This window comes from Sus scrofa, chromosome 6 (genome assembly GCF_054392235.1).
Source record: "Sus scrofa isolate SSC_HxYL_T2T_F1_AM1 chromosome 6, Sscrofa_HxYL_maternal_Yorkshire_Landrace_v2.0, whole genome shotgun sequence".
Taxonomy (NCBI): Eukaryota; Metazoa; Chordata; class Mammalia; order Artiodactyla; family Suidae; genus Sus; species Sus scrofa.
The window spans coordinates 151619133-151637239 of record NC_139388.1 but is presented as its reverse complement, the minus strand read 5'-3'; the positions used below and the strand labels follow the sequence as shown (position 1 = coordinate 151637239).

At 44.3% G+C, this 18107-nt stretch overlaps 1 protein-coding gene across 6 annotated transcripts in view; it reads left to right on the top strand.

Moving 5' to 3' along the window:
- The window catches only part of AK4 (adenylate kinase 4), an 80285-nt gene extending 63641 nt beyond the window's left edge, over positions 1-16644 (top strand). The window contains exons 3-6 of one of the 6 annotated variants that reach the window (XR_014805031.1): positions 4684-4856; positions 8746-8864; positions 10549-15799; positions 15869-16644. Coding sequence is in view for 2 of the 6 variants with exons in the window: in NM_001044597.2 (NP_001038062.2) it covers positions 4684-4856; positions 8746-8864; positions 10549-10663 (407 nt within the window). In the remaining 4 variants the exon portion in view is untranslated. 6 annotated transcript variants of the gene reach the window in all.
- Positions 16645-18107: the final 1463 nt, after the last annotated feature.

Sequence of the window (18107 nt, the reverse complement as noted above, 5' to 3'; positions counted from 1 at the left end):
TGGTTATAATTACCCCCCCAATGGGGCAGGTGACAAGTTATTGTTCTTTTTTCTCTTTAGGACTGCACCTGCGGCATATGGAATTTCCCAGGCTGAGGGTCGAATCAGCGCTGCATTGCAGGTCTTTGCCCCAGCCCCAGCTCCCGCCACGCTGGATCTGAACTGCATCTGTGACCTTGCGCAGCTTGTAGCAACACCAGATCCCCAACCCACTGAGCAAGGCCAGGGGTCATACCCTCATCCCCAAGGTTCTTAACCTGCTGAGCCACAATGGGAACTCCCAGCTGTCAGATTCTTGATACTGCACCTCCACTGCTGTTATTACTGAGCAGTTTGGTGGTTCTTCTTAATCAATTGGGATATGTATTGAAATCATTTGGATCATTTAAAAAATTAAAAAAAAAAAGTCCTATTCTTCCTCCTAAATCTTCCGTTCTCATCAGCCTGGGTTGAAATCTGAGCATCCCTAACCTTTTCTTTTTGGTCTGTCCTTGTCACTTTGTACCCTGCCAGATGGAGAATCCTTGAAATTGTGCAATGACACATTTCAGTTGTTAATTACTTCTAAACCACTGAGACAGTTGCTTTCCAACAATATGAACATCTTAAAGCATAACTCTTCCATTTTAGATGTTTCATTTCTCTGGTTCTTTCACCTTGAGCCTGTTTTGTGAAAGGGAGAACATGGTAAGAGCTGTCTTCCTAACAAGAGGCCTCTAAGCCACCAGAATGAAGGGTGCTCTGTGGTTGTCAGCTGGTCTGAGTGTGAGAGCCCAGTAGGTAGGCACCACCCAACAGGCTTTTGAAATCTCTTCCTTGGGAATTCAGCTTCTTTTGCACACAGTTGTATTTCTCACCCATTCCTCCAGAGGCCCCCAGCATTTGGAATCAGTTGGGGAGCTGAGCCAACTTGCTTCTTCCCTCTTAGACAAGGAAACTTTAGCCAATAAGATTTGAGTGTTGTTGCTGTGTGATTTGTTTGTTTGTTTTGCTTCCTTGTGCTGAACCTGTGGCATATGGAAGTTCCCAGGCTGGTGGTTGGTTGAATTGGAGCTACAACTGCCGCCCTACGCCACAGCCATAGCCACTCAGGATCTGAGCAGAGTTTGCAACCTACACCACAGCTTGTGGCAAAGCTGGATCCTTAACCCACTGAGCAAGGCCAGGGATTGAACCAGAATCCTCATGAATACTAGTCAAGCTCTTTACTGCTGAGCCACAATAGGAACTTCCTAGATTGAGTTTTTATTTGTTGGAGGAACTGTCTTTTTCTCTTTTAGAGCTGCATATTTCCTAGGGCTTTTTTCAGCTTTCAACTTCTACCCAGAAAATAAAGAAGAGTGTTTCCTTTTCAGGGTTATGGCTAGTGATGCTGGAACACGAGGCCCTGGAACTGTGGCTGAGAATGTAGGTCTTTAAAGGGGTCTCTAAAATTCTTTGTGTACATTCATCAGTAAAAATGTTGCGTCTACATCTTTGATATATAGATATGTATTTATAAATGAGGTACACGTACAATTTTTTAAATATATAACATAAAATGAACCCTCTAAAACAGAAGATTAAAAAGAATGAAATGTTCTATTCTGTACTCTCTTTGGAGAGTCTTCCAAAAGTCTCTTTGGAAGTTACTGCTTTAAAAGATGGCTTTTTGAAAATGGGTTTGAGGAAAGAACAAAGAGATTGATTTGGGGTAGTTTTGGCTGCAGACTTCTTTATTTCCATTTTTCTTTTTTTGCTTTTTAGGGTAACACCTGCAGCATATGGAAGTCCTAGGCTAGGTGTTGAATCAGAGCTGCAGCTGCCAGCCTATATCGAAGCTCACGGCAACACTGAATCCCCAACCAACTGAGTGAGGCCAGGAATCAAACCTGCATCCTCATGGATACTACTCGGGTTCATTACCACTGAGTCACAACAGGAACTCCCTGGTTTTTGGTGTTTTCTTTTTTTGCTTGTTAGGGTCACACCTTTAGCATATGGAAGTTCCCAGGCTAGGGGTTGAATTGGAACTGCAGCTGCCAGCCTAGACCACAGCCATAGAAACTTGGGACCTAAGCCGCATCTGCGAACTATACCACAGCTGAGGGCAACGCCGGATCCTTAACCCACTGAGGGAGTCCAGGGATTGAACCCGCAGCCTCATGGATACTACCCGAGTTCGTTAACCACTGAGCAACAATGGGAACTTCAAAGTCAGGTTTTTTTTTTTTTTCGGTCTTTTTTTTTTTTTTTTTTTTGCTATTTTGTGGGCCGCTCTCGCGGCATATGGAGGTTCCCAGGCTAGGGGTCGAATCGGAGCTATAGCTGCCAGCCTATGCCAGAGCCACAGCAACGCAGGATCCGAGCCGCATCTGCGACCTACACCACAGCTCACGGCAACGCCGGATCGTTAACCCACTGAGCAAGGGCAGGGATCGAACCCGCAACCTCATGGTTCCTAGTCGGATTCGTTAACCACTGTCCCACGACGGGAACTCCCCCAGTTTGTTTTTGAACTTAATAATCAAAAGAAAAGTTGCTTACTGAACTGATATTAAAGTAATCAAACCATTCCATAATGGAAAGGTTACATATTGAATTTACAGAACTCAAGAGTCATATAATTCCACTGAATTATTTCAAAATAAGGGAGACTAATCAAAGGAGGGTGTACACTGATTAGAACACTAGACGATAACTATTCTAGTGTTTTCCCGCTCTGTGCTGGGAATATCTGCCTTCCAGGGCGAATATGGCCAAGGTGTCTGCATTGTTCTGATCTTGGGCACATATGATTTGACCTTTTACTTTCCCAAATACCGAGTAGTCTTAATCTGATCTAACATAAATTATGTTGAGATTGAAGAAAAAAAATCTAGCTAGCAGTTTATTTAAAGACCATTTTGAAAATACTATATTCTCAGTTTAAAGAATTAGAAGCCATAAAAGAGTAGCAAGGCACCACCTGCCTTATCATTGCAAAAGCACCACGAACATACTTCTAATCATAATCTCCCAACATGTGGGTGCCTTTACGTGAAGGGGATGCTTAGCCAGTGAGTCAGTGTGGGAGGAAGGAGAAGATACAGCTGGGTGGCTATTGGCACGAGAGCCTAGGCTGCAGGATGAGAAACCTATAGGTGAAGTTGTGGGAAGAGGTGAGTTGGGTGTAACTGGGAAAAATTTAAGACCAAAGGAAATCAGAATTCTCATCCATGACTAACCCTTATCTATGCTTCCCTAAGGTTTTCAGTAGAACAGACAAACTCTAGGTAAAAGATACTATTGTATAGTCCCACCCCAGCCAAACCTGGAGTTATGTTTAAAACAGATCAATCCCTCGGGATAAAAAAAAAAAAAGTATGTAATTTGGTGTCAGCTAGCTGCAAAAAAAGAAGTGATGACCATGAGTCCAAATTTCAATTTTAGTTTGTTTCCTCTCATTTAGAAAACTAGGATGAATTTATAAGTTTTGCAGTATCCAAATAGTTTTAAAAAGCACCAGTTCTTTGATATCCTGCTGTGGTGCAGTGAGTTAGGAATTTGACAGCAGCAGCTTTTGAGTCACTGTGGAGGTGGAGGTTCTATTCTTTGCTCCACACAGTGGGTAAAAGGATCTGGTGTTGCCACAGCCCTTTGGGTTAAAGGATCTGGCCTTGCCACAGCGCCACAGTTACAGCTCAGATTCATTCCCTGACCTGGGACCTTGCATACCATATGCTGCAGGTGCAGACATTTTAAAACAACAAAACCAGTGGCTTGGATCCCCCATTGCTGTGGCTGTGACATAGCCGGCAGCTGCAGCTCCAACTCAGCCCCTAGGCTGGGAACTTCCATATGCCACAGGTGCGGCCTAAAAAGCAACCAAACCCAAAACAACCCCCCACCCCGGCCGCCGCCCCAAAAAAACCCAGTAGTTCTTTTTGAGATTGGAATTTTGTCTCCTCCCACCCCTTTTATTTTCTTTTGGTCTTTTGTCTTTTTAGGGCTGTTCCCGCGGTATATGGAGGTTCCCAGGCTAGGGGTCTAGTCAGAGTTGTAGCCACTGGCCTACACCAGAGCCACAGCAATGCAGGATTCCAGCCGCATCTTCGACCCACACCACAGCTCACGACACGCTGGATCCTTAACCCACTGAGCAAGGCCAGGGATCGAACCTGTAGCCTCATGTTTCCTAGTTGGACTCATTTCTGCTGCGCCACAACGGGAACTCCAGTCTCCCTTCTTAAGGTGCCAGCTCAAATGAAGGTTTGAGTGAAGGATCTTTCTTGACTTGATTAGACTTAAAAAAACATGTGTATACATAGTGGTAGCCAAAGAATAATGTACTCATAGGCTGTTAGAGTTAAAAGGACACAGATAAAATTTTGTGCCTTCAATTTTTTAAGAGAAGAGGAAGTGACGGTGGTATAACTTGCCCAGAGTCTGGAGCTGAGCCTACCTTGTCTAGTGACCTGTAGCACTTTCTGCTTTTATCGAGTGACTCCTTAACCTTGAATGTTCCAAATGCTTAAGCCAGATATAAAGTAGCATGTTTTCTTCTCATATTAAATGTACAGAGGTAGATAGAAAGTCCTGGTGAAAGCTCCTTTCTGGGTAGTTTATGTGCCCGTTTGATTATTCTGTCACTGAAAATATTTCAACAACTGATTGGAATTGGGAAGTGTCTCGCGTTTGATATGTTTTGTTTTTGGCATTTAGGTTTTCCTAGAACATTAGTTCAGGCTGAAGCCTTGGACAAAATATGTGACCTGGATCTAGTGATCACTTTGAACATTCCATTTGAAACGCTCAAAGATCGTCTCAGCCGGCGCTGGATTCACCCTTCTAGTGGAAGGGTGTATAACCTGGACTTCAACCCACCTCATGTACATGTAAGAATAGATAAAGCACTCTCACAAATTGACAAGAAAGAGGTAAAACATTGCATTGCATTTAAAGAGTGGGTGAACAATATGAACTGGCTCTTCCAAAAAGAGCGAATATCCATAGCCAACAAATATTTACTAGGAGTCAAGGCATGTAAAGTAACATGTACAGCAGCCACTGCTGGTTGGGTACTGGGAAGACTCATCTGTATTGGGCAATGTGAAATACTGCTTTTGACAATGCAACCCTGCCATCTACATTACTTTTTTTTTTTTTTTTTTTGGTCTTTTTCTAGGGCTGCACCCACGGCATAGGGAGGTTCCCAGGCTAGGGATCGAATTGGAGCTATAGCTGCCAGCCTATGCCAGAGGCACAGCAATGCAGGATCCAAGCTGCGTCTGCGACCTACACCACAGCTCCCAGCAATGCCGGATCCTGAACCCACTGAGCGAGGTGAGGGATTGAACCTGCAACCTCATGGTTCCTAGTCAGATTCGTTAACCACTGCGCCACAACGGGAACTCCTAGATTAAAATTTTTAAATACATATTTCACTCAACCCCCTTGTGGGCATACCATCTATGGAAATGGGAGCACTGGCAGGTAAGGTCACGCACATAAATGGGACTCATTTCAGTGCTGTTTGTAGTGGGAAGAATAAAACCTGAAAATGAATGTTCATCTATAAGGGTGGTTAAATTTGAGAATACCCACATTTTGGAATATTATATATTCAGTAAAAATAAATACATAAATAAAAGAATGACTTAGTACTATATTCTTTGACCTGGAGAAATATTTCCCATGGGTATTGTTGAGTGGGAATGACTTTTGAAAAATAAGTGACAACCCCCCTTATGTACATCTGTTTATGTGTTTTATAACTGCTCTCTAGCTTCATTATGAGTAGGGATAAAGGTATGAAGGATCTGTCCTGGGAGCTGGGACAAAATAAGGAACAGGGTTAGGTGAGTGGGGTCCTGGGTGTGGTGGGAGTGAGGAAGTATAGGGAGTTGGGAGGGGCAGAGGAATAAAAGATTGCCCTTAAAAAGAAGTTCAAACTATACCATCTATGCATTTAACATAAAATTAAACACATATCAAGATACATGTTTAAAGAAACTTCTGACAAATTCATTTATTTTTTTTATTTTTTTATTTTTTTTGTGTTTGTCTCTTTAGGACCACACCTGTGGCATATGGAGGTTCCCAGGCTAGGGGTCTAATCATAGCTGTTGCTGCCAGAGCCACAGTAATGCCAGATCTGCGTCCCGTCTGTGACCTACACCACAGCTCATGACAATGCTGGATCCTTAACCCACTGAGTGAGGCCAGGGATTGAACCCGCAACCTCATGGTTCCTCGTTGGATTCGTTTCCACTGTGCCAAGATGGGAACTCCAGACAAATTCATTTAAAGAGTTATTGTTCTTTCTGGTCAAGACATGAATTAGTTCAGTCTGATAATTCTTTTTTATTTTTTAAATATCTTAGGGCCGCATTGGTGGCCTATGGAAATTCCTAGGCTAAAGATTGAATCGGAGCTGCAGCTGCCGGCCTGTGTCACAGCCACAGCAACACAGGATCTGAGCCCTGACTGTGACCTACACTGCTGCTTATTTGGAGGCCAGAGATTGAACCTCAATCCTCATGGATCCTAGTGAGGTTCATTACCACTGAGCCGCAAAGGGAACTCCCAGCCTGATAATTCTTAGTTTCAGTTAATTTGGTGTTGATAGTGTTACTTATTATTATACCAGTGTGGAAGCGGTGGCTCTTGTGTCTCACTGAGTTAACATTTATGGAATATATGTTATTGTTAATATAGGTTAGCCTTGAATATAAGTTAGAGTCAGTAATAAATACAGAAAACTACTTCTAGGGGTTAAGCTTGCCTTCCTAGCTCCTGGGTGACCTAGGTCGTCATTATGAGTCCTTTCCATTTGGGCTAAGCGCTAAGTCTCCTTTTGCAGTCTTCACTTTAAAAATCTTAAGTTCTTCAGGTCCTTTATTATTTATTAGATCCCTTTTTTCATTCCATCCTAAGAAGCTAGTATGGAGAAAAAAAAATGGATAGGGAGGAAAAGAGGGTTCTGAGTAGGCATTGGAGTCTAAAGGCTTCATATTTTTTCTCTGCCTAAATCTGCAGATGCAAAGATTCTCTTCAAATTTGAGAAGCTGTAATACTGAGTTTCTTCCCAAAGACTGGGTCTCCCTAAAAGAAGACCTGTAGTTACAACACTTTTGCAAAGACAGCAGTGAAAGTGCTACCTGGTCAACTGCTGTGGCCAAGCTCTCCAGACACTGTTGTCCTAGTGTCATTCTGCTTTTTCTGGAATTGGTTGTGTTTCCTGGTGCTCTGAAGTCCCAGAAATGACCTCTGAGCTTTTCAGCAATAAGTAAAATCAAGGAGAGGGGAACATAGCTGATATACAGCCTTTTCCCATCCCCATCTCTCCTGTTTCACCAGGGCATCAGCCATGAAATACACAGATGATAATTATGTGGCTCACCAGTGCAGGTTACATATCTAAGGTCCTGAGCTCTAATGGAGTTTTAGGGCATTTCAAACTTACGGCCAGTTTTGAATTTTCCAATGGAATACCTGAGCCTTTTAGTTTTGCCGTAGCCTGCTTTTTGCCAGATTTGTTTCTTTCTTTTCTTTTTTGCATTTTAGGGCCGTACCCACAGCATATGGAGGTTCCCAGGCCAGGGATCTAATCGAAGCTACAGCTGCAGCCTACACCACAGCCACAGCAATACCACATCCAAGCCGTGTCTGCAACCTACACCACAGCTCACGGCAACGCCGGATCCTTAACCCACTGAGTGAGGCCAGGGATTGAACCTGCAATCTCATGGTTCCTAGTCAGGTTCATTTCTGCTGCGCCACGACGGGAACTCCCAGATTTGTTTCTTATAACTACCGTCCTTCTCTAGTAGTGGACATGAGAGGCAAATTAGGTTGTGCCGTTTTGCTTTTTTGTAAGTATGTGTAGGTTCCGAGAAGGTGAAAATACATCAGATTTTTTTTGGTTACAGTTTTTCTGTTCTCAGAATGTTTGTTCCTGATTCTCATAGTCATGATTCATGCCTATTTTAATCTGTCTTTATTTTTTAAATTTTATTTATTTTTTTAAAGACCACACCTGTGGCAAATAGAAGTTCCCAGGCTAGGGATCAAACTGGAGCTACAGCTGTTGGCCTACACCACAGTCAGAGCAATGCCAGATCTGAGCCACATCTGTGATGTACACCGCAGCTCATGGCAACGCCGGATCCTTAACCTCCTGAGTAAGGCCAGGGATAAAACCTGCATCTTCATGGACACTCGTCAGGTTCTTCACCTCCGGAGCCACAACGGGAACTCCTTAATCTACCTTTAGATGTCATTGTTTGCTTTAGTAGAATAAGCTGAGTAAGATTAATATCAAAAGAGCTACATGGTAGAATTTGAAAGGTAGCAGAGATGGACACTTTCTCCTCCATCAGTGTTTTTCCCAAGTAAATCGTTTGGTCTGAGACATTTCTTTTCCATGTGGAGAATTCAGCCTTTAGAAACCAGTTCGAGGACTATTTCGAGGGCCAGAATGACATTGTCTAATGGTCGGTTGTTGTTGGGGGAGTTGGCCTGGAATTTTGAATTGTGAGTTAAAGGTAATACTTATCAAAAGCACTAGAAAGATCTGAGAAGTTAGTCAAGATTTAATGTCCGCTCTCATGAAGAAAGGTTAACATACTCTAACGAGTGCCTTTGCTTTTTCGAACTACCTGCGCCGTCACTGTTGTCACCCAGGCCTCACACATCACGTGGTGGGAGTCCAAGGTGAATACATAGTTTTGCACCAGCATGGTCCAGCTGCCAGCCATCTAACTGGTTTTTCTGGTATTTTAGGGGATTGATGACATTACTGGTGAGCCATTGATCCAGCAGGAAGACGACAAACCTGAAGCAGTTGCTGCCAGACTAAGACAGTACAAGGATGTGGCAAAGCCAGTGATCGAATTATACAAGTGAGTGTGCTTTGATGTTTCCATGGCAGATGGGCGACCAGAATGGCGTGGAGCCTCTTGGGAAAGACATTGGACTGTGGTGGGCACGTGTTTCTTTAAGCTAAAGGCATAGTACCTCCCAGGTGCAAGTCAGATGAAATGCTAGAGGTGTACCTGGCAGAGGATGCCTGGTTCTTTTTTTTTTTTGTCTTTCTAGGGCCACACCTATGGCATATGGAGGTTCCCAGGCTAGGGGTGTCATCGGAGCTGGTAGCCAGCCTACACAATGGCCACAGCAATGTGGGATGCAAGCTGTGTCTGCAACCTACACCACAGCTCACAGCAACGCCAGATCCTTAACCCACGTAGCAACACCATAGATCGAACCCACAACCTCATGGTTCCTAATCGGATTCGTTAACCACTGAGCCACGATGGGAACACCAGAGGATGCCTGGTTCTTTTATACTGAAGCTCTTATAAGGACTGAAACCTTGTCATCTCTGTCTGATTGTAAAACTGCCTCTAGACTTAGTTTCATTTTTCTTCTTACAGGACTGAAATGAATTTCTATTTTGACACTCCCACATGTAAATATCTGATTTGAATAGACGATTAGAAGGGACTTTTGGCCTAGATGTGTCTGGAGGGAGTTGCCAAAGAAATGCTAAAACTATAAATTACAGTTTGCAAAATGATGACAACAGGGGTCAGGCAGGTATTGGAAATGAGTATCAAACCTGGCAGGGGACGTGTCCAGCTGGGCCATTGAGTGACAGTTGAACCGGACAACTCCACTGTTGCTCCAGCCAATTATCACCACCACAGGGGCCCTCAAGCTAGCTCATTATGGCCAATGATTCTGGTTTTTCAAGAGACGCAGAAATCAGGCTCTCTCTGTGGAAGAAAATGCCAATTTTTATACTGGCAACAGATTTTGTGAACAAAAGCATGAAAGCCAAACAAAACCCATATCCGGGCTGCATGACCACATGTACAGTCTCGGCTATAATCACTTTCCAACCTTGCAGTCCTTAAATACTTTAGCAAGATCAGGGGTTCTTGATCTTATTAGGGTGTATCTTGCGTTTCATGATTTGTTGTTGTAAGTTAAGGGTTTTAGAGTCCCAGAGAGTGTCCCTGATTTGCTTTTTTCAGTGTGTGTATTGAGGCAGATTTGGGATTGTCCTTAAAATGTTGCTCTTTGATATGTTTTAAAGCGGAGAAGAAAAGGAGGCATGATGGCAAGCCAGCCAGAATTGCAGAAGCTCTGGCCTTATTTAGATATGCCCGGAGAGTTCCCGTTGTGGCTCAGTGCTTAACAAATTGGACTAGGAACCAGGAGGTTATAGGTTTGATCCTTGGCCTTGCTCAGTGGGTTAAGGATCCGGCATTGCCGTGAGCTGTGGTGTAGGTTGCAGATGCGGCTGGGATCCCTCCTGGCTGTGACTATGGTGTAAGCCAGCGGCTACAGCTCCAACTGGACCCCTAGCCTGGGAACCTCCATATGCTGCGGGAGCGGCCCAAGAAATGGCAAAAAGACCAAAAAAAAAAAAAAAAAGATAGGCCTCAGTGGCATGTTGAGACATTTATAGGGACTGTTTTGTCACTTTCTGATATGTAACATAGACCACGAGATCTTCATCTGCTGTGATATGTCAAAAGGAGACCTAAAAATGCCTTATTGTTGGACTTTGTCTTTCAGGGGCCGAGGAGTGCTCCACCAATTTTCGGGAACGGAGACTAACAAAATCTGGCCCTATGTTTACACACTTTTCTCGAACAAGATCACACCTATTCAGTCCAAAGAAGCATACTGAGCCCACCCAGTAGAAGAAGCAGGAAGATATGGTCCATTCATCCAATCGTATGTGTAGTGTTGGTGCCGTGTCCCTATTAGAAGCTAGCCGAGATAGCTCGCAGCGTCTTTTCTAGTTTAAATGGTGAACTGATAAGAAAACTAATGAATAGGAAGAGTTAACGAAGAGGCTCTTCTGCTTTTCTAATAGAAGGGTCACCTCCACAGGTTTAAGATGTCTCTGCACATGTCTCAGGTCCTTCATAAGAAAGCAAGCAAGCACGTACAGGCTGGATTTCTTTCCCATGTGTGTAACCCAAGCTCTAGCTGATTTGACAGCCATGTTGTCGCCATAGTAGCCTTTTTCACGTGAGGGTGGTGGTCCCTGGTTCTTCCCAGCCCCCAAAGGCTGAACCACAGCACTAGGAAGCCTGAGAATGTCAAGGGCTGGAGCCTAGCTTTGTCCTGGCATAGACGCCCTCCTGGTGACAGTGGGATTGAAGCCAGCTGCTCTCAGTGGCCTTGAGTGGCTCTCCACAGTTCATTTTTTTCTGTTAGGTATGACACCTTTCTGCATCCATGCTTCATAGAATCACAGAATCTCTCCTTTCCGGATATCCTGGAATGAGAGGATTTGGTTTCTACCATGATAGACTATTTTTTTTACATCTATTTTCTCCCTTCCTAGACTGTTACAAATACAAATTGTTACTGCTTTTTTCCCCTCTCCACTTCCTTTCTAAGAGCCGAGAGCTGTGGGATGGTATTGGCTCTCTTCGTGCACCAGGATCTGAGCTATGTGAAGGGTCTCCTTAAACTGCTGGTCTGACTCTCATGGGTTGACACTGCTCCTTTGATTGTAGCAAAATCAAACCCTCAGAGTCTTTGGGGAGCCCTCACAATGGGACTCATTCACCTCCATACATGTTACAAGATCATATCTTATGTATAGAACTAAGACTGTATGGAATTACTGGACTAAAATAATAGTTTAGCTTTTTAGTCAAGACAAAAAAAAAATGTACTTTGAAAATGCTGCTAAATATCGATGCTGATAGCGTTTTTCTTCTGTGAGTGACCCAAGTATATTATAAATAGTTGGTAAAGGGAATGGAGCCTGTGGGGTTGAGGAAAATGTTGCACTAGCTGTGCCTAGACTGATGATGACAGGTTTACGATGACGGGAAAACAAAATCATAATTTTTTATTCTATTCCAAAGATGCTTTCTATAGGGTGGCCATGAAGTCTAGAAATAGAGCTCATACTATTTTGTCATTCATTGGAATGTAATATCAATAAACCAAGATTTGCCTGGTTTCCAGACTTGGTGGCCATCTTTTATAACTCTTGCTCACCTCTGGGAAGGACAATGAAATTTTATTCCTGTTGCCTTAGCAATAAATATTCCTCTTTATGCATCATGATTGTCCCCAGGGAGGGTCCCTTGCTGTTCCTAGGAGTCACCTCTGTCTGACTCTTCATACTGGTGAAAAAACAAAAGAAGCTGATGTCAGCACGTCAGCGGTGTTGAAATGCTTACTTAGGTTCTGAAGACGTCTCAGTGAGTTCCCAGTCTGTACCCTGACCCATGGATTCTGCACGGTGACATGTCCACTGTCCTTAACAATACTGCCCCAGCTCTCGCCAGTTCCTCTCCCTTTTGTCCCCCTCCTTGTGAGTGTTCTTTGGCTCTCTTAGTGGAAACATAGACGGATTTCCTCCTCATCCTCTGAATCACAGTGACGTGAGATGATTTACTTTTTAGGTTTGTGCAATTCAAGTGCCCAGTTGGGGTATGGAAAACATCAGTGCATGAGAGTGGCTTCTGCGTGCTTTGGGCGAGTCGTTTGAATGCCAGTTGATGGGGATGGGGTGAAAATCAGACCTGCAGATATAGCTCTGGTTTCCTGGGGAACCAGGTTTAGAGAAAAACACCTCTGAAAGGAGAAACATTACACCCTTTAGAGTAGCACTGCCAAGGAGACCTTTTTTTTTGGGGGGGGGGTCTTTTTGCCATTTCTTGGGCCGCTCCCGTGGCATATGGAGGTTCCCAGGCTAGGGGTCGAATCGGAGCTGTAGCCACCGGCCTACACCAGAGCCACAGCAACGCAGGATCTGAGCCACGTCTGCGACCCACACCACAGCTCACGGCAACGCTGGATGGTCAACCCACTGAGCAAGGGCAGGGATCGAACCCGCAACCTCATGGCTCATAGTCGAATTGGTTAACCACTGCGCCACGACGGGAACTCCCAAGGAGACCATTTCCACAAGCCAGGAAAAGTGGAACGCGACGGTGATCACAGGGATTCTTCAGAAGAGGAAAGTGAGTGGGGTTTTTTTTTTGGAAGCAGAAATCCCTTCATACCTTTTTCTTAGTGTTTAACGGATGTCCCAGGGTCATCACTGCTTTTGGAATGGAGGTGTGGGACATGGCCCGGGGACCCCCGAATCCATTCTCCATGCCACCGTCCTTCCCTTGCTTTTCCCTTCCAGCAAAACAGACACTTGTAGGCAGCCTTGGTCATCAGTGTGTCTCCACAGCGTCTGCTGTTTCAGAGGAGGTTGCCCTGTATTGAGGGCCGTCAACTTTGCTGGGTTGGACCAGTAAAAACCAAACACTGACTCCGTGATCTTTGAAAGATGATGTTTCATGTTCAGTGGCCCCAAAATCTCTTTCTGGTGTTTTTCTACAACAAAGTCTAGTTTTTCCTTTAATGATCTCGAAAATATTTTGGCCAAGGTGAAATTAAAGGGACATCTTTCTTGGGTTGGCCTTCTACCGCCACGTGGGATGTTCTTTCATAATTAACAAAAAGAATAGATTTCCAAGATCCCTGCCTCCAATCACCTTCTTCCTCTAGCCTGCCCTTCGTTCATTTTGGTTTCCCTCATCCTGACAGGCTTCCCACTTCCCAAAGGTCTCCTGAGTGTTCGGTTCCGTTTTAGGACCTTCCTAAACAGCTCGTTTCATCTTTCCAGCATCCCTTGAGATAGGCACGATCCCATTTTTATAGACAGTTCAAGAGTCAGAAACGTGAAGCATCATGCCCTGGCTCCTGCTGCAGTGTAGACAGGACTCACCCCCATGTTCTCCTGACTCCGCTCCTGGACCTTAACTCCCCACGTCGTGTCCCAAGCAACACATGGCGCTGAGCTGCTTGGTTTCACTTGTATTTCTAGGGGGCCTCACATCAAGAACAGCAGACTTCACCATGGCGGTATTCAGCTCTGTGTGGGACTCTTCCTCCCCCCACCCACCCTTTTTCTTAAGCAAAAGAAGCTGCTAGAGGAGTTTGAGCCTTTGCTCCTCCACAACTACTCACGTATAAATGAAATGAAAGGCTGTTGAGGTTGAGGTAGGCTGGCTTGGGTCCCGGCTAATCTGTGGAGCAGACAAGCTCATGGTCCTCACCTGCCTACCCTTTCAGTGTCCATGGTCTTGTGGCGCTGAAGGGACCTTTATGCTTGAGGTGTGTTTCCCCCCCTACCCCCGGGCATGGTGCTCACACACAGTCCTGGGCTCCTGGGAGCCATCTAGACACTACTCACTTTGCTTCCCGGATGTCAGAACAAATCTCTCCCTCCTACCCGCAGACAAGGCCCTGATGATATCTCATCTTCCCAAAGAGCTAGCAGGTCAACAAGTGGTACCCAGTACAGAGTACCGTCTTCCCCGTGTGCCGTCACACATTAACGGGATCCTCAAGGCCACATCCACGCCTTTGCCCATCCTCTGATGTGGCGGCCCTGCTTATCATGCACAGTCGTGTCTCACCTGCCTTTGCCAGGGTCACCCCCAGCACCCTCCTGCCGCCAAGCTCAGGGGAGCCCCAGCTACACCCAGGGTGTGCAGGGCAGGGGAGGTGATAAGAATAGACATAGGTGATGGAGGATTCTTGAAAGAGAGATGCTGCTGTGGCTTTCTGTTGTTTATAATGTCAATGACAGGATACATTCAGAAACAGGCCTATGCAAATGTATAAATAAGCCTTTTTCTACAATGTAGTTCACTGGAACCGGATTTCAATGTTGTCTTTGGCTATTTGTTTAAAGAGACTTTTCCCTCTGCTGGGGGGAGGGGGAGGTCATTGCTCAGATCACAAAGGGAGCACATTTCTAAATATGTTAAGGTATCAGCCTTCTTGGTAGTTACTCTTTTTTGGTACTAAGTGCACTGCACCCATTGTCTAATTAAATCCCCTCAATTGCCCTATGGAATAGCTAATACTATCTCTGTTATCTTGCCTCAAGTATTTAAAAACAATCCCATTTACTTAATCTTTTCATATGCCTACAGGGATTAATCAGGAAATTTCAAAGGGCCTTTTTGGTATGTTTGCCTAGTTCACCTAGTCTCATGAATAGGTAAAACAATATCTGCTCCCACCTGGAATCTTTGCTTTTGGCGCTCTGGTGCTGAGACAGGAAACGGGTCCTGGTGGTAGTTGCACACTGTATGTACAGAGGCATCTGTCTCATCTGTGCTCTGCTGGGTCCCAGGATCTGGGGACGCATTCACAGCTACCTGATGCATTTCATTTCGTAGCTTTCCTTAACTAGACAATATGTTCCTTGCTGCAGTAATTTTGCCAGAAAGGCAATTCATAAGACAGAGTTGTGCGTGTAGCATGCTCTTGCTTTTTCTCTATTGTAGTATGATACAGCTTTTTCTCTATGGCTCCCCTCACCCCCTGCCGCTGCCCACCTCTCATGTCTGCTTTGTGTTTCAAAAGAAGAACCCAGTGACCGAATAAAAAAAATTTTTTTGGCTGCACCCACAGCATGTGGAAGTTCCTGAGCTAGGGCTAGAAACTTCTTTTAATATGGAATGTGGTCTGGTCATATATATAAGTTATCACCCCTTTGTGTATATAACTGATCCAGTCGGGTTTCCAGATGAAAGTGTGGCAAGACCACCCTTTCCATGGTTCATTTCAACTATGAAGAAAAATCTGCTTCCTCCATCTGTTGAGACATGTTTTAATTACTATTGTTGATAAATGCCATTCCTTATCTTTCTTTTAGCAAACTGCACAATTCTTGCCAAAATAAATGCCATTATCTGTATGCTTCAGGGAACTGCGTAATTTGATCAGGGGTGTGTGTGTGTGTGTGTGTGTGTGTGTGTGTGTGTGTGTGTTAGAGAGAGGCATGGTTAAAACATTTCCGTGTGTGTGTGTGTGTGTGTGTGTGTGTGTGTGTGTGTGTGTGTGTGTGTGTTAGAGAGAGGCATGGTTAAAACATTTCCAAGAGGCCGAAAGCTTTTGTGTGACATGGATGTTCATTCCCTCTTTGGTGATAAGGAAGCACAGTGTCATGCTGGAAATAAATGATTGAAATACAAGATCTCCTGCTTAAAAACTTGTCAAAAGAGCAGCGCACCTCAAAGGTTTTCCCCGGGGATGACGTGTGCGTCTAACTCCATTGCATAAAACCTTTTTTCCACCCCTCGTTTTAAAGCTTTGGGTATAAAGTCAGAAATGTGCTACATAAAAACAATGTTTTGTGTTTGATTTAGAGAAGAATAAAGGGAAGAAAATGAAAACTCAGTCTTTAGGTTAAGCTTCAAGTGTCAGGGCTTAGAGGGCTTTTCACATTTTATGAGAATTTGTACTACTGATTTTTGTATATTCTTGTTTTTGAGATGAACAGATCTCGGGGAATTGTTGAGTTCCAATGAATGGCGTTTCACTGTGATCCCTCTCCAGCTCACATCAGTTCTCTAACCTAAGGACGCCTTGTCTTTGGTTTACTGTCCTGTGAAATGTCAGCTCCATTTCCCCAGAAGTTGTGTGTTTACGACCAATCAGTGCTTTTCCTCAGTGAGTTGTCAGCCCTCTTAATTTTGGTGAATGTCCTTAATTCCAAGTCTCTAAACCTGTAGTCCAATCTGTACTCGCGCTGTTACTTGTTAATTGTGTTACTGATTATTTTATCTTGCTTGAAGATTGATTCCTACTTTTTAATTTGATAGAAATAAAGTTTTTTCCTTCTGCTTATAACTAGTGGATTCATTTAACATCCTCTCCCCCTCCCCCTGGTCATGCCTGCAGCACATAGACGTTTCTAGGCCAGGGATCAAACCTGGGCCCAGCAATGACTGAAGCCACGGCAATGACGACACCAGATCCTTAACCTGCTGCACCGTCAAGAACTCCTCGTTTGGAGCTCCCGTCGTGGCACAGTGGTTAACGAATCCACCCTGAGGTTGTGGGTTCGATCCCTGGCCTCGCTCAGTGGGTTAAGGATCCGGCGATACGGTGAGCTGTGGTGTAGGTCAAGGACACATCTCGGATCCTGTGTTGCTGTGGCTCTGACGTAGGCCTGCGGCTACAGCGATGATTCAACCCCTAGCCTGGGAACCTCCGTATGCCGCAGAAGCGGCCCAAGAAATGGCCAAAAGACCAAAAAAAAAAAAAAAAACCCAAACAAAAACCAAAACCCATAGGTCTAAATGTGTCTAGACATGTTAAAGATTGACAGGTGTAGCTTCTGGGAAAGAACAAGGGACTTGGAGATTGAGTGATGAAGAGGGAAGAATAAACACGTTGGTGGAGGAGTTTCCCTGGTGGCTTAGTGGTTAAAAGATCTGGTATTGTTACTGCTATGGCATGGGTTCAATCCCTGGCCTAGGAAATTTCCACATGCCATGAGTGTGGCCAAGGGAAAAAAAAGAAGTTGGTGAAAATTAAGTTTTCTACAGAAATAAGAGTTTCCTTAAATCTGAAACACACTTGATAGTCTTTTATAATCTCTGTAATCTTCCCTTACCCGCTCCCAAGAGGCTATTCATTAAAGAAATTGTATTTCACTGTACTAACTGAAGAGGGCACACTTGAACTAAAAAATTAGTAAACCATGCAAATCCTTCACCATCTGTAGAAACATCTGGCCCAGCAAAATCCAAAAGTTTTGAAAATGAACACATGAAGGCAGCCGACATCTATACTAAGTTACTTTTAAAAAGAAATAAATGGAGTTCCCGTTGTGGCTCAGCAGTTAGCAAACCCGACTAGCATCCATGAGGATGTGGGTGTGATCCCTGGCCTTGATCAGTGGGTTAAGGATCCGGCATGGCCATGAGCTGTGGTGTAGGTCGCAGACAGGGCTCGGATCCTGCATTGCTATGGCTGTGGTGCAGGCCGTTGGCAGCTGTTAAGCTCCAATTTGACCCCTAGCCTGGGAACCTCCATATGCCTCCAGTGCAGCCCTAAAAAGACAAAAGACCAAAAAAAAAAAGAAACTGAAAATCAAAATTCTTCAGCTGATGAAACCCTCAAGACTCAACCCTAAAGCAGCAGAAGATGGTATAGCACAACTCCAATATGAATCAAACATGGTTAGAGGAGCCATAAAGGGTATGAAAAAACTTCACAAATGTATAAGTGGGCACAAAATGAAAATGTGTGAAATAAGAATTAATTGAATACAGAAAAGAAAATGAATGACATGGCAATTATCT